Below are 15,129 nucleotides of genomic sequence, written 5' to 3' on the forward strand. Positions count from 1 at the left end.
GAAGAGACCAAAGCCTTTTCTTCCACACTACTTGCTTTGCAACGATTTTGATTTGCTAGTTGGTAAGCTCATTTTCATGGTCCAATGAACATGGACTCTAGACAGGAACAAAGGATACTCTATTAACGATTCTTTATGTTAAAAATTCTACGATCTAGTGGGGCAAAAGGATGCACTAAAATGGGCATCTCTTCAACCTCAACTGTTGCTTCTGCTCTAACCTGTGATCTCGAGGCCAAAGATCCAAAATTTTGGATACGACTAAGGAGGTTTTGAATCATCAAAGGAGTAAGATGACTGCAAGGGAAGATGTGGCACAAAATACAATTAATCACATTTTAGGAAAATTCAATTAGTTAATCATGTTTTAGTAAACTAAACGTGATAAACAAATTTCATTGATTTGTATTTTGTGGAATTAATTCCAATTGAATAGTATAGGTAGTTTATGTTGGAACAATAAAGCCAATGGGCTTTATTAAAATGTGAATAGCAAATTATATGGATCTGGGCCATCAGAAATGCTAAATAAATGAAATGGTGAAGTGGGGAAAGTCCCACATCGGCCAGGAGAAGCAAATTTGAGGTGTTTATATATGATCCCATGATATCATGAGTTAAACAGCTTGAGAGAGGAGAAGGCTCCCCACGCACGCGCCGCTGCCGCCCGGCCCGGCCCGGCTTGGTCCGAGGGCCGAGGGCCCGATAAGAATTATTTTTTTTGGACCAAGCTCAACATGTAGTTCGTTTAAAAACAACACAAAGTTTATCTGTTCGAAATGGATCAGTACGAGTCAACAAGAGAGAAATTTGCGGAGAAAGCTGCTCAACGTTCCACTCCGAACCAAAGGTCCTTCGTCTATTTCGAAACTGTTGCGAGAGGCGTGGGCTTGGGCTTGGGTGGATGGCCTTCGTCTATTTCCTTAACTTCGCTTTTATTATATCGTTTACATCAGTCCGGTTTACCGGCTTCTACAGTTTACTTATAAAATTTTCAGGACTGGGAGGTTAAATGACAAATCAAAAGTTTGGGGAATAGAAGGTGGAATTCAATAGTAGAGGGGTCTCAAGAAAAGTCAACCCAAGAACAAATAGGAAAATAAAATGTAACAAGAATCCAAGTCAGAGAATCGACATCCTAGTCTCTCTCTCTCCCTTTACAAAAAATCCACTGCTCAAATCAAAAGTAGGGTCTGAAGTCAACGGCCAAAAGATGAGTGATCCAAGGTTTATAAAGTGTGTCACCGTCGGTGATGGCGCCACCGGCAAGACCTGTCTACTCATTTCCTACACTAGCAACACTTTCCCCACCGTGAGTTCACTTTTTGGTTAATCCCAAAACTTCGTTTTACCGATCATTAGAAAGTTAGGAGGACATTTGTCTCACTGATGTTACTTTGGTGATCTATAGGATTGAGATTGTCTGCTTCCATAACATACTCAATTGTTTTTGTGGAATGTTGTGGTGACAGGATTATGTGCCAACTGTATTTGATATTATCAGCGCTAATGTGATTGTCGATGGGAACTCCATCAACTTGGGGGTGTGGGACACTGCAGGCAAGTTATAGTATAACTTTGAAACCTTTCTTTTGTTCTCGAGTCTCTTTGTCTTTAAACTTTCTGTGTTAATGCTTTGCCTTAAATACCAATATAGGACAAGCTGACTATAATCGACTAAGACGATTGAACTATCATCTTCCTGATGTCTTTTTGCTCGCATTCTCTCTCGTCAGCAAAGCTAGCTTTGAAAATGTTGCTAAAAAGGTTAGATATAAATCATATTCTGAGATATTATCTAAGTCATTTTGATACAATATGTTTTTTTCTCAGTGGGTTCCGGAACTCAGACATCATGCTCCTGGTGTTCCCATATTCCTTGTTGGGACAAAGCTTGGTTGGTTCTGTTTTTATTTCATTTATTATCTGTTAAAAGATAAAAGAGAGTTCTGACTAATGGATGCTTTTTCAGATCTTCGAGATGATAAGGAGTACTTGCTTGAGCACCCTGGAGCTGTGCCTATATCTACTTCTCATGTAACTCTCCTCATCATCGTTTTCTTTGAAGTAAGTTTCTTCTTCTTATATGCTTCCTTTATTCATGGTAGGGTGTAGAACTAATGAAGCTTGTTGGAGCTTTTGCTTATACAGAATGCAGTGCAAAGACACAACAGGTAACTACAAAATTCAACATCATTTTTATAGTTTTCTTTCAGAATCTTGCTGACGGGAGAACTCGTTCAATTATACAGAATGTTTTTTTTTTTTGGTCAACAATTATACAGAATGTTAAAGCTGTCTTTGATGTGGCCATCAAAGTAGTTCTCGAGCTACCCAAAAACAAGAACAAGAAAAACAAAAAATCTCAGAAAGGCTGTTCTATATTGTGATTGGGAGAAGAAGAAACACGAATCAACAGTTGACTAATCCTTGTTTAGAATCGGTTGTTTGTAGTCCTAAAAAATGAAAACACATTTGTTAAGTACTGAAACTTCGAGTTTGTATTCGTTCTTTGCACGCTAAAACTGTAACTACATGAATTTATATTTTCTTTCACAGACGCTAACTCAATTCTACTCTATTAAACTCTATGCAACTCTATTCAACCATAAACGTACACTAACCTTGTTTTGAAATTGAAGTCCTTTGATCGATGAACCTTCCCCGTGTCTCTTTCCAAGCAACAAAAAACGTCTTTGATCCTCTCTATCTCACAACGGCAAACACAGAAACAAAAGTTTTTATCAACAGACTGAAACAAAATCTAAATTAATAAACTACCACCAAGCATATCACAATTAATCCAACACAACAAACCAATCAATCTACATACGGTATCGAACTGAACAAACCAATCAATATCGTTACAGAAGAACCACAATCTCAGACATCATTTGTTCAAAAACATGAATCAGAAACTTTACCTTTTGATCAGAGGAGAGCCACCGCAGAGAGCTCCGTCGCCGTCGTAGAGAGCCACCGCGAAACAGAATCAAACCGACAAAACAAATCAAACATGAGATCAGAACAAGAAGCAGCCTAATCAAAGACATGCATGAAAGAAGAACACAAGAACAAATGATTACCTTTCGATTCGAGTCAAGGCGGAGAGAGATTGAGACGCGGCATCGTCGAGGAGAGGGAGAGAGAAGGGTTCTCGTCGAGGAGAGGGAGAGAGACGAGGTGTCAGTCGAGGTGAGAGAGAGAGACGCGGAGTCGTCGAGTGATCAGCGATTGATTCCGCTTGATTCCGTCGAGAAGAGGGTGAGATACGACGAGTACACCGACAGCGCCGCCGATTGATTCCGTCGACGAGAGAACACCGCTTGATTCCGTCGACTCGACGCAAGAGAGAGAGAGCACGAGAGAGAGAAGCGGAGTCGACGATGAATGACCAAACGAAAGGTTTGGTTTCGTCTCGGGAGAGAAATGCCATCAATGCGTGACACGTGTTAAGAAGAGACGCCTCTTCAATGTTCCATTTAAGGGACGTTTTCACCTTAATTACATATTTATCTTTTATTTTTAATCCTAAAAACACTAAACTCCCCCCCCCCCCTTAAAGACCGCGATAATCCTGCTCTAAAGGTTTTCCCAAGCTAGGTGGTGTGTAAGAAGAAGAGATGGTCGCAAGAAGAGACCAAGAGCCTTCTCTTTCACACTACTTGCTTTTGTGTACTCGTAAACGACTTTGATTTGCAAGTTGGTAACAGTTCATTTTCCTGGTCCAATGAACATGAACAAGAAGACAATACCAAAGGATATTGTAATAACGATTCTCTATGTTAAAAATTCGTATTCTCAGATTCTTTCTGGAGAAATTTAACATGACTCATTTAAAGACCGTTCAATATATATATAGTAGTATAGTACATTGCATCAAGCATGCAAAGATCATTCACTTCAAGGCAAGTCTTCTCTTTCAGAATCAGAACCAAAGAATGATTCTTTCTCCATTACCGTTATGGGACAAAGCTGGCGGCCATATTGCTTAAACACGTGTAAGACCATTCAGAGAATCAGCAAGAGGCTTACGGCTCACGCTTTAAAAACAGGCCACTCGTTCATTCTATTCCCTTTCGTGATTTTGGTAAATTACTTAAAATTTATATTTACTCTTATTTCCTTTTCGGATTTTATTTAAACTTTTTATATTTATCATCATATATATAAGGATTAGGTTTAGTTTTTGATTTCCTTTGAATCAAACAAACACGATGGCAACGAAACGGATATTGAAAGAGCTAAGGGAGTTGCAGAGAGACCCTCCTGTATTATGCAGTGCCGGTAAAGAGAAGAACTTTTCATCGTAGATATCTAGTGCACGTAACACTATAAGCCATGCACCAAAGTAATGATCCAATAGGAGATTTGATTTTTTGTCTCTCTGTCTCCTTTGTTTTTGATATTCAGGTCCAATAGGAGAAGATATGTTTCACTGGCAAGCTACGATAATTGGTCCGATCGAAAGTCCATACACGGGTGGTGTTTTCCTTGTCGATATCAATTTCACTAAAGATTATCCTTTTAAACCTCCCAAGGTGTATATATAACTTCAACAATACGCAACTCTATAAATAGTCTCTTCCCTAGGGCTCAAAACAAAAACCATCATGATTGGATTGTTGTTGTTATGTTTTTGGTTGATGATTTCAGGTTGTATTCAAAACCAAAGTCTTTCACCCGAACGTCAACAGCAATGGAAGCATATGTTTGGACATTCTCAAAGACCAATGGAGCCCTGCCCTTACAATCTCTAAGGTTTGTTTGAAATCATTTAAATTAAATCATTTTTAAGATTATATACCAAGATGATTTTGGCTCCATTGCATAGATAGCACAAGTTACTCAACATATTTGGTATTGCAGGTGCTTCTTTCTGTTTGCTCTCTTCTTACAGACCCAAACCCTGACGATCCTCTGGTTCCAGAGATAGCTAACATTTACAAGACCGATAGGGTCAGGTATGAAGCCACGGCTCGAAGCTGGACCCAGAAGTATGCGTCGCAATAAAACTCAAGACTCCAAGTTAACCTTTCTTCATTCTTATGCAAAATGTCTACAACTTGTCCTTTTTCTTCTTCTTTTGCGTTTGGTCTTATTATAAAACAATAAAGTAGAATATTATTGGCGGTCTCTATTTCTCCTTGCTTTGTTTTAAAATTAATTAGTGTCACTACTACATGGGCAATTCTTCTAAATAGATCATTTTCAAGTTTTTATCATAAAAATAGATTACAAGGAGAAAAATAATCAAAATGTTTCATTTAATAGGTAAAAAAGACTTTAATACCATAGATATATAAATACAAATAAATAAATAAATAAGTTTTATAGTTTCAGATTATATGTTTTCAAATTCAAATTTTTTTATAATTTTTTTTTGAAATTTTTTTTTGTAATTCGAAATACTTTTTGAAACTATTTTCAAATTTTTATTTTTAATAATTATTTTTAATTTTATAAAATTTTAAAACTTAATCCCAAATTCCGCCACTTAACTCTAAACCCTAAGGTTTGGATTAGTTAACCCTAGGGTTCCGGTATAAATGTATATTTGTCTTTTTAATAAAATATTTTGGTCATTTTAATTCTTAGAGCATTCTTAACGGTGAGTATATTGCGACAAGTATCTAAGATCTATAATTTTATTACAACTTAATTAATAAATAAAATATAAATCTCCAAAAGAGCTAAGCCAATCATAGAATAACAGATATACAGACAGTATGTAAGTTTTTTTTTGTTGAGATCCTAGGCAGAGGACCATTCCTTCCCTTCTCTCTACCTTTTTCTCACACATTCATTTATTTTACTATTTAAAAGGTTCAGATATCTATCTAATAAACATGCGTTGAGGTTGCCTTAGAATCTATATTTCTGACAAAAGTCTTTTTTAGTGCTATCCTAGGATATTTTCTGACTATATTTGATATCGATTTTGATTCATGCCTCTATTTTTTGTATTAGTTTAATGGCATTCAAGCTGAATTTGATTATTTGCTTCTTGGTGGTTGAGCAATCTCATCCCCCCATATATTAAATCTTGGAGCATTACAATATATTTTCGTAGTCACGTGTCATCACAAGAATGATTTTTAGAATTGTTAGAAAAATAAGTTGGTCCATATAAACATATAATATGCTTTGCATTAAACTAACTATCAAATTAATTAATAGTGTACAAAAGAATATTTTTTCTTTCCTTAAATAAAAGCTACAGAATTACCTAATACAGTTAACATATATATGACAATTAATTATTATGAATAATAAATATTTGATATAAAAAATTCTAACATCTCTCTTTTTTTTATTACTTTTATAATATTAAAAGAAATTAAACAATCACATTAAGCATACAATAAAAAAAATTAGATTTTTTCATTGAAAATTTTGTGATCAATAATTTAATTTTTTTAGTTCAAATAAGATACAAATGATAATAAATCATAGGGGTGAGTGTTCGGATACAGTTCGGGGTTGTATCGGATATTTCTGTATAAAGTTATAGAACTTGTTCAGGTATTTCTACACTTCGAGTCGGGTTCGGTATTTTATGTTTGGGTTTGGATATTTTGGATCGGGTTCGGATATTTAAATTTTGAAGAAAAAGTAAATAAATTATTCATTGTTTAAGTTTTTTTTATTTAAAATATATTTTAGCCTAATTGGTTTTCTAATTTTTAAAAGATTAAACTATTAATAGGTTTGGAGATAAAACTTTAAAAATAGAAAAACACTAGTTTAGTTGTTGTTTTGAAATTTTAGATTCAACTTTTGTCAATGCAAGAAACAAGAGCATGATATGTTTTTTAAGTGAGTAACAAATAATTTTGTCCATAATTATATGTATAATATCTAATTTTGAGCAATAAGCATCATTAATATAAATATTTTGAATAAAATGAGAGAAATAAACTAGAAATTTTTAAGTATACTTATGTTTGGTTATTTTCAGATATCCTGATATTACCCGAACTGGTGAAGTAAGTAAAACTTTTGTTGTTTTAATTAGATAATTTTTAGACCGAGATGGTGAATATATACTAGACATACATTTATATTTCGAGTCTACACGTATATTTTACAACAGCTTGATATATTAGATTTGAACACTAACCTGTTAATATAGTTTGCAGGTGATTTTTTTTCAAAATTTTGATTCTTAGATATATATATGAAGTGAAACTAATTTTTACAGATGTCCATTTTTTTTTAGTTGACACTTATGTAATTCACCGGATTCATAAAAGAAGTTAAAAAGAAACTTAACTCATATCAATAAAACAAAGACAATAATGAAAACACAATTCTATAGAAGTAGAAAGTGAAATCACTTATGGAGAGTCAATAGTAAACAATTCGAGAGCAGAAAACCTAATCCTCTTTCGTCATTATACAATCGATGTTGCATATTTAGTTTTGGTGATTTGTGTCAGCTGCAAAACTTAATTTTTTTTTTGTGTATATGAAGTCTTAAAAAAAATTAAAATGAGATGTAATACGTAAAATCTTCAACAACGATGATATATTTAAGAGACCAACATTTGTATTCGTCATTTTATACTGGATAAAGATTGTAGTGCTGCAAAATATTAAAACAATTTCATAAACAAACATTGTTATAAGAACTAACTCCGCGCATGCGCGCGGGTTATCATCTAGTTCTTTTTTATAACAGAAATAATAGATCAGAGCTCGTATGTGTTGCAGTATTCATGATAAGTTTTGCGGTTTTATATGTTTTACACGTTCAGATATCATTGTCTATATTAGAAAGTGCGCAAAAACTATATATTTCAAAAGTATCTTTCAATTATCTTGGATGAATTTCCACAGTGCCGAGTCTAGTCCACCCCATGGCTGTAAAACCTAGAGCAGTGGTAAAATGAAAGATTGTGACTCGAATCAATATCACCAACGATGATTTTCTATTAGCAGTTACATGAACAATCTTACAAGATATGTTCAATCAGTTTTATATGACAACACACTTGTGATTCACCATTACTGACTTATTCTTAATTATCCAAAAATACCCTACACAGCAATCGTCTCGCACAAGATAACTCATACACCAAAATCATAAACCTAGTCTTCTTGCATGTTCTCTTACTCTCTTTATTTCGGTTTACCTAATTTTCATTAGGTTCATTCTACTTTTATGCCTCCAAATTTTCTTTATTCTACGGAGATCCAACCTTTTTTATTGGTGCCACACCATCTTCTCAAAAGGCAAGTTTCCTCTTATTACTTGTGCCACATATAATCTACAAGAGACTCCACAATCCTCATGTCAGTTTCCTTTTCTTGGGCAGATACATGGAACTTTCTCCACGACATCAAACTATATTCTTGGTGCATGGTAACTCAGCCTTAAGTATCGGTTTCAGTGTCAACGTGTTGTACGTATATCCCTCAAGATGGTATTTTCTTTTCCCAAACGCCAAGGTACTCAAATATGCATGCAACATCAACATTTATTTTCAGGAGATGATCCATTCATTCACAAGGAATTGACTTGTTTCCTTCTTAGAGATGTCAATTTAAGTCCCACATCAGAAATTAGACAAGATAAAGTCTAACATATAAAGAAGTGTCAAGCTCTAATTAGTATAGGCTCTTTGTGAAAGAAACTAAAAATAAATCCATACGGGTTTGCTTCTGAACAGGCTTACCCTGATGCGTGTATAACTTTAATTAGTACGAAACTTTTAGTTTTGGAAAGAAACCAAAAGTAAATCCATGTAGGCTGATTTCTGAAACCCATAGTGGACGATGTTGTACTAATCGGACAATGTAGAATTGGACATAAGTTTTTACAAACCCAGCACGTTCTTCTATTGATATGAACAAATACGAGTTTGTTAAAAAAAACAAAAATTGGTGCCTAAAACTTTAAACACATCAGCGATCTCAAACGCAAATTTGATTATCTGCTAATATCAGATTTGGTTCTGATTATATTCATAGTTACGTTATATAAGCAGAGAATTGTTATGAACCCTGGTGTAGCCAAAAGTAAGTAGTGTATCTAGTTTCGAATTTTGAGAATCTTAAGATCATATATGTACTTGAGTTTAATTTGTGACAGGTTTTAAACTAGTATTACTTTAAAAAAAATCTAGATATTTTACTGGTAGAGCCGATGTTACAAACAATTTCAGAGCGTAAGAAATTGGAGCAATCCTGGTCACGGTCCACCGTCCACAGAACATAGCAAAAAGCTAATGGAAAACTATCGAATAAGATAATTTTCCACTAACCAGAGACCACAGATCAAGAACCTAGAATCAAATCTAAGGGTTATTTTAGATAAAGCTTTTTTTGACAAAGCTACTTCTTTCACGATCACTGGTTCACATCACACATGTTAATATAATTTTTAAAGAAAAGGAAAAAGGGAAATATAGTCGATGGTGACTGGGGATCTATTTATCTAACTTTTGATGGAATCAAAATATATGTTATTTTATAGTGTAAAATCTGATGGTCTGAAATTAACGATGAAAATTCTACAATGTTGTGCTTTCTTTTTGTCGTGTCAGGAACTGTTGAAGCATTAAGTCGTTTCACGGAAGTCACTGACATGGTGAAAATGATTTCAATGATTGAGCAATTGATTAGTGTTTTCATTCAATTTCAATTCAAGTTTAAAGAATTTGATCAAGAATATATCATGCAAAGAATACAATTCTTTTTTTGACTAAAAAAGAATACAATTCTTGCTCTACAAACAGGACTAATGGTTATAATTAGTATGATATGTTTTTGTGATAAATATTTATATTGCTTTTTGTTATTAATTTGACAAACTAAATCATTTTAGATAATTCTTATATTTTTTAAATTGTTATACAAAAATTGTAGTGAGAACTGAGAACCTTTTGCAAACTCCACACATGTTTTGGTTGTATAATGGAGTTAAAAGGTGGAAAACAAAAGTGGAAATAAGATTGAAGAAAAATAGTATCGTTAGGTAAATTTCTTTATTTCATTCGAGTTGTGGAAAATTTTACTTTATTTTTTTATTTGTATTTTCACTTTTAGAGTAAACGGGTAAAACTGATTTTCTACACTCACTATCTTATTTGTTGAAATTAGAGAAAATCAGATGAAATTTTTTTTCACTTATTTCATTTACTCTAAATATACTAAACAGTGAGATCCGTTGCATGTTGAGTGTTATGATTTGTTGAAAGATAGTTCAGATATCTAAACAATTTCTTCCTCGATGGTAAACACAATGAAAGAAAAGACACAATTATTACTTTTTTTAAAGATACAATTATTTAATGATGCAATATGATATTAAAATATAAGTTTAGAAAAATGAAAAATTACTAAAAAATGGAAAAGTAATTAATACATTAGTCCAACGGATATATTACACTGTCTTATATAATATGAGCATAAATTGTAAAATTATGCATCAAAATAATAATAGAAATAAAAGAGTTAATTAAACTGGTGGTTTTATCCTTAATTTGACACTAATAATTGTTTAAGGGTAAATTTTCTAAATATCCAGTTCCCTATAGATCCCAAAAATCAAAATAACCAATTTAAATTTCATTAAAGGGTTAAATGATATCTATATTTTAATTTATACATTAACTAAGATATTTATTAGTATATAAAAACAAATAAATATTGAAAAATTTAAAATAATAAATTCGAAATACTTTATTTTAAAATTATTTTCGAAATATTTTTTAAATAAAAATTCAATTTATTTTTGAAAAATATTTCCTGCAAAAAATTTGGGCTAGGAAAAATTCTTGAATATTGATGATACCTTCTTGAATTTATAAATTTATTTTTTGAATTCAGAAAAATCTTCATAAACGTGTAATTAAAACCTTTTAAATATAGTTTATATGTATATTTAGGAAAGTCTTTCTAAATGTGTATGACATCTTCTTCAATTTTACATATATGCATATTTAATATGTGTAATATTCTTATAAAATTCAAAAATCAAATTGAAGAAGGTCTTCCTAGAACTTTAAGAAAATATTATACATATTCAAGAATATCTTACTAAATATATATATATATATATAATTAAAATTCAGTAAATTATAATAAATATATAGTCTTGAAGATTTTCTTAGATATAGATTTCATAATATATTTTTAATACACATTTATGAATATTTTGTTAAATTTTATGAAGATATTATGCATATTTATCAGTATCTTCTTAAATTTTAAGATATATTATATTTATTCAATAATATGAATTTTTTTAATGTAATATTTTAAAAATCATTAATTTTGTTTAATATATCGGTAGGAAATGGTATATGTGTGACAACTAGTCGGCAAATCGATTTTGGGTGAGAAAAAATTATAGAATTTTTTATTTATTGAAAAATTAGTTTAAATGTTAAAAACTTGACATTAAAAAGTTGATTTAGGTATCCGCATAAGCAATAATCATTAAAAGGCAACCATGGCCTAACAACTTTTTTAAACATTATCTTGACTTTTTTTGATGAAATTTTAAATTTATTGATCATTGCAACAAAAAAAATATGTACAATCCTATTTGTTTACTTGTTAATAGTTTAAAAGAATAGGAGATTTAAAAAAGCAGCATAATTATCTTGACTTTTGTAGATTATAAGGTAGGTAGTATTGCCGGTTGTTAAATCGTCTATGTAATAACTTTCATAATTGTAACGTTATAATAAATCAGCTTAAAAAAACAGCATCATTATCTTGACTTTTGTAGACTATAGAGCTATTTGATGTCATTTCAAATTGTGTTTATTTATGTTTATGGTAGTCGAATTCAACACACAAATTGTTTTAATTTCGGTATGAATGTAAAATTTAACCATTCACCAATATACAGTAAGAAAAAACATTGTTGACTGCTATTACTTAAAAAAAATAAGGAATCTCTGGAAATCGAAATCTCTTTTGGTACGTCCATGTCTCTCCGCCATGGAAATAAAGCCATCTGTTATCATCATTGTCTCCGTCTCCTCTCTAGGTTTTCCTTTTCTAATTCTCCCCTCTTTCTCTCTTTAAACTCCTCTCCCCGATTCGCCGCCGATTCTCCTCCACTTCTCGTGACCCAATTCACCTGTTTCCGAGCTTCTAGGGTCATAAAGGTACGAACTTTCTCCCAATTCAGTATCACCCGATGATTCCAAATCCATAATCGGATCTCAATTGCATCAGGTCTTTACTCGATCGACAAAAGCTCGAGTCTTTGTTCGGTTCCTGTAACAATGGACGACGGCGAGGTTGAGTTTCCACTAAGCAGCTCCTCGATGGACTCTTTCTTCGACGAGCTTCTCCGGGACTCTCACGCTTGTACCCACACCCACACTTGCAACCCTCCTGGACCAGAGAACACACATACTCACACCTGTCTCCACGTCCACACCAAGATCCTCCCCGCTCAGGCCGACGACACCTCGGAGTCTTCAGGGAGCAAGAGCAAGAAGACGCCCTTGGGGAACAGGGAAGCCGTTAGAAAGTACAGAGAGAAGAAGAAGGCTAAAGCTGCTTCCTTGGAGGATGAAGTCATCAGGCTCAGGGCTGTGAATAGTCAGCTGATGAAGAGGCTGCAAGGCCAAGCTGCCTTGGAGGCTGAGGTTACGAGGCTCAAGTGTTTGCTTGTGGATATTAGAGGGAGGATCGAAGGAGAGATTGGTGCTTTCCCTTATCAGAAACGCGTGGTTCCCAACTCGTATACGATGCAGCCTTGCAATAATGTGCCGTGCGGTGTTGACAACAGCTTGTACTGCTTTCAGGATGGGGATGGTGGAGAAGGTGCGTTGATGAATGGGCAAGGGATGAATGGTTGTGAGTTTGACCAGCTTCAGTGCTTGGGTGGTGATCAGGATTTAGCTGGGTGTAGTAATGGAAATGGAACGTTCGGTGTCAATGCATCCGGGGTTGGTAATAAGAGAAAACGTGAGACTCTGTCATCATGTCTTTTGAGCTTTTGTTTTGTGTGGATTTAGTTAGTTTGTGAACTCATGGTGTTTGCTCTTGTTTTTTTGCAACAGGTGGGACTTTTGCAGCTAAAGCAGTTTGAAGTATCACCACCGGTAATGTGGCTGCTCTCCATTTTCACAAGGCTGTAGTTAAATTATCTTCCAATAAGTAGTAGAGTTGAACTGCATCACCAGCTTGTCTCGGGTCCTTTTGTGCTATTTTTCATTTTTTGAATCTCTCTTTTTGTGTTTCTTATGTAATTGCATTTCTTTGTTGAAGCTAGAAGTAAGACTTGTTTATATTAAATTCGAATTATGTACTTTAATAGCTTCGTTCTTGAAGCTTTGATGGAAGATGTTCAATATTGCATTTGGGGACGATTATTTTGATCAGTCTTGTAGAGATGCGGAAACTGGAACAAAAATTATAATGATTCTTGAATCCTCTTGCTTACTATTGTATGTTCAGTAGTAACACAGGAACTCAAACTTCACTTACAAGTAAAGTAACGGAGAGACCAGATCATTTCCTAATTTCGTTGCTGTTATGTAGTTTATCCTTGTTTGATATCCTCATCGTTCTCAGCTTCATCTTGGTCTCGATAGATGTTTTCCGTCATTTGCCAGACCTGAAGACTGTCGTCTTCTGCTACATTTGCAATGACCCAAGGCTCCTTTTCGTTCCAAGCAAAATCTGATATCTTAGCCTTGTGGCCTACATGAGAGAAGAGTAACTCTGGTGGACCGTCTTCAACAGCATCTAACTCTATCTCAAGCTGCTCTTCTTACTCAACGTTGAGCAATCTTCAGAATAAAAAAGTCCATATTTAGAGTTCTGCAAAAAAGGTGAGTGTACCTGTTCAGGTCCCAGACCATCAGCCTTCTGTCTTCACCGGAAGATGCAAGCACCGTTACATGGCTAAGATCCCACTACACTTGGAATGCTTCTCCCCTGTAATCCAAATCTTTGTTTTAAGTGGTTGGCTACTTGGCTGCTCAAGACGTGCAATGGTACATTCAGCTTCCATAGGTCAAACAAGGCAACCGTTGAGTCTTAGGAAGCTGTGGAACAGGACATGCAAGCTTGAAATATCAGTCCTCTCCTCAGTCATTAGATATATTCAGAAATGGTTCTTACCTCTTTCTCGTGAATTTTCACTTGGTGTTGCATTTGGTTTGTTCGTGTGTCCCGTATCACCAAACCGATAATCATCATCCGTTTAAATTATTTTTTAAAAATTAAAATTTATATATACTTTAAATTTTTTTAAAAATCTAAATAAAATAAAATATTACATACGAATAATGTTTGCCAAAATATTTAAACTTACATAAATATTGGTTTAGCTTAAATATTTGGATCGGAACCTTGATTGACAGAGCGGATGATAAAACAATATTATACTGCTTATAAGCAGTATGCTACATAAGTTGTATGCTACATAAGTTGTATTCTCTTACTAAACTATTAAATAGAATGATTGGTAAAGTAAAATGAACATTATTATAAAAAGTAGTATACAATATATAATATATTTGTTTCTACTGAATATATTTCTAATATATATATATATATATAATTAATTTATTTTATTTAATAATGTCAAAAATTATATTTATATCAAAAAATGTTATTATAAAAATATATTTTACAATTAAATAATATATTTTTAAGATATACTTTAATTGTGAAATTTATTTTAAAAATATAAATTTTATTTTTTGGATATAAAAATAATTTTATCATATTATTAAATAAAACAAATGAATTAGTTATATATTTTTTCTTAAACTATAAATGCAAATGTTCTACTAAATACTCCATATGAAAGCATTGATCAAAGAGCATTTAAAAAACATTAGCATTTGGTAAATGTTTTTCCAACAAATATTGATTGAAATAATGTAGAGCATAATTCTTATGCTAATGCTCTACTAAGCAAGGCATGTCAATGTACATTAATAATTTAGCCTCACGGTGAGTTGAAAGTCATCATTTATTCCAGTATTTTTGTGACTAGGAAGATTAAAATTTATCTATGTGTCATGTATTCCACAATACGAGAGTCTTTTTTCAAGTTAAAAAATTTAACGTATTAACTATATAATCAAATCACATAATATTTTATAACAAGGTGATTCTGAGATTTATATCTTTTGATGGGTT

At 33.0% G+C, this 15,129-nt stretch overlaps 3 protein-coding genes and 1 long non-coding RNA gene across 6 annotated transcripts; 3 read left to right on the forward strand and 1 right to left on the reverse strand.

Moving 5' to 3' along the window:
- Positions 1-166: 166 nt before the first annotated feature.
- Positions 167-2,579, forward strand: LOC103860481 (rac-like GTP-binding protein ARAC3). 2 transcript variants are annotated; one of them, XM_009138085.3, is made up of 7 exons: positions 167-1,312; positions 1,473-1,560; positions 1,658-1,767; positions 1,834-1,897; positions 1,973-2,067; positions 2,152-2,174; positions 2,286-2,579. In XM_009138085.3, the coding sequence occupies exons 1-7, from the start codon at positions 1,214-1,216 to the stop codon at positions 2,320-2,322; spliced, it is 516 nt and encodes a 171-aa protein (XP_009136333.1). In that variant the 5' UTR covers positions 167-1,213; the 3' UTR covers positions 2,323-2,579. The 2 variants fall into 2 exon arrangements, with proteins under 2 accessions (XP_009136333.1, XP_009136330.1); XM_009138082.3 differs by having other exon boundaries at positions 1,973-2,037; positions 2,109-2,174; positions 2,286-2,571.
- Positions 2,180-3,821, reverse strand: LOC103860480. The gene is made up of 3 exons (XR_631369.3): positions 2,925-3,821; positions 2,625-2,706; positions 2,180-2,456 (listed from the first exon to the last, which is right to left on the reverse strand). It is a non-coding gene; the product is annotated as an uncharacterized LOC103860480 (long non-coding RNA).
- Positions 3,822-4,073: 252 nt separating this feature from the next.
- LOC103860482 (ubiquitin-conjugating enzyme E2 29) lies at positions 4,074-5,222 on the forward strand. The gene is made up of 4 exons (XM_009138086.3): positions 4,074-4,287; positions 4,414-4,541; positions 4,657-4,761; positions 4,870-5,222. Exons 1-4 carry the CDS (start codon positions 4,218-4,220, stop codon positions 5,011-5,013), a joined length of 447 nt encoding a protein of 148 aa, XP_009136334.1. The 5' UTR covers positions 4,074-4,217; the 3' UTR covers positions 5,014-5,222.
- Positions 5,223-11,871: 6,649 nt separating this feature from the next.
- Positions 11,872-13,355, forward strand: LOC103860484 (basic leucine zipper 23). 2 transcript variants are annotated; one of them, XM_009138087.3, is made up of 3 exons: positions 11,872-12,128; positions 12,199-12,939; positions 13,035-13,355. In XM_009138087.3, exons 2-3 carry the CDS (start codon positions 12,249-12,251, stop codon positions 13,061-13,063), a joined length of 720 nt encoding a protein of 239 aa, XP_009136335.1. In that variant the 5' UTR covers positions 11,872-12,128; positions 12,199-12,248; the 3' UTR covers positions 13,064-13,355. The 2 variants fall into 2 exon arrangements, with proteins under 2 accessions (XP_009136335.1, XP_009136337.1); XM_009138089.3 differs by having other exon boundaries at positions 11,898-12,128; positions 12,190-12,939.
- The last annotated feature ends 1,774 nt before the right edge of the window (positions 13,356-15,129 follow it).

Source organism: Brassica rapa, chromosome A03 (genome assembly GCF_000309985.2).
Source record: "Brassica rapa cultivar Chiifu-401-42 chromosome A03, CAAS_Brap_v3.01, whole genome shotgun sequence".
Taxonomy (NCBI): Eukaryota; Viridiplantae; Streptophyta; class Magnoliopsida; order Brassicales; family Brassicaceae; genus Brassica; species Brassica rapa.

What these genes read in the sequence shown, in the direction of transcription:
- LOC103860482 (XM_009138086.3), top strand. Translation starts at nt 4,218, where the DNA reads ATGGCAACGAAACGGATATTGAAAGAGCTAAGGGAGTTGCAGAGAGAC. An exon ending in ATCCTTTTAAACCTCCCAAG is followed by an intron (nt 4,542 to 4,656) that starts GTGTATATATAA and finishes TGATGATTTCAG; the next exon opens with GTTGTATTCAAAACCAAAGT. An exon ending in CTGCCCTTACAATCTCTAAG is followed by an intron (nt 4,762 to 4,869) that starts GTTTGTTTGAAA and finishes TTGGTATTGCAG; the next exon opens with GTGCTTCTTTCTGTTTGCTC.
- LOC103860481 (XM_009138082.3), top strand. Translation starts at nt 1,214, where the DNA reads ATGAGTGATCCAAGGTTTATAAAGTGTGTCACCGTCGGTGATGGCGCC. An exon ending in TTGAAAATGTTGCTAAAAAG is followed by an intron (nt 1,768 to 1,833) that starts GTTAGATATAAA and finishes TTTTTTTCTCAG; the next exon opens with TGGGTTCCGGAACTCAGACA. An exon ending in CCTTGTTGGGACAAAGCTTG is followed by an intron (nt 1,898 to 1,972) that starts GTTGGTTCTGTT and finishes ATGCTTTTTCAG; the next exon opens with ATCTTCGAGATGATAAGGAG.
- LOC103860484 (XM_009138087.3), top strand. Translation starts at nt 12,249, where the DNA reads ATGGACGACGGCGAGGTTGAGTTTCCACTAAGCAGCTCCTCGATGGAC. An exon ending in GGTTGGTAATAAGAGAAAAC is followed by an intron (nt 12,940 to 13,034) that starts GTGAGACTCTGT and finishes TTTTTGCAACAG; the next exon opens with GTGGGACTTTTGCAGCTAAA.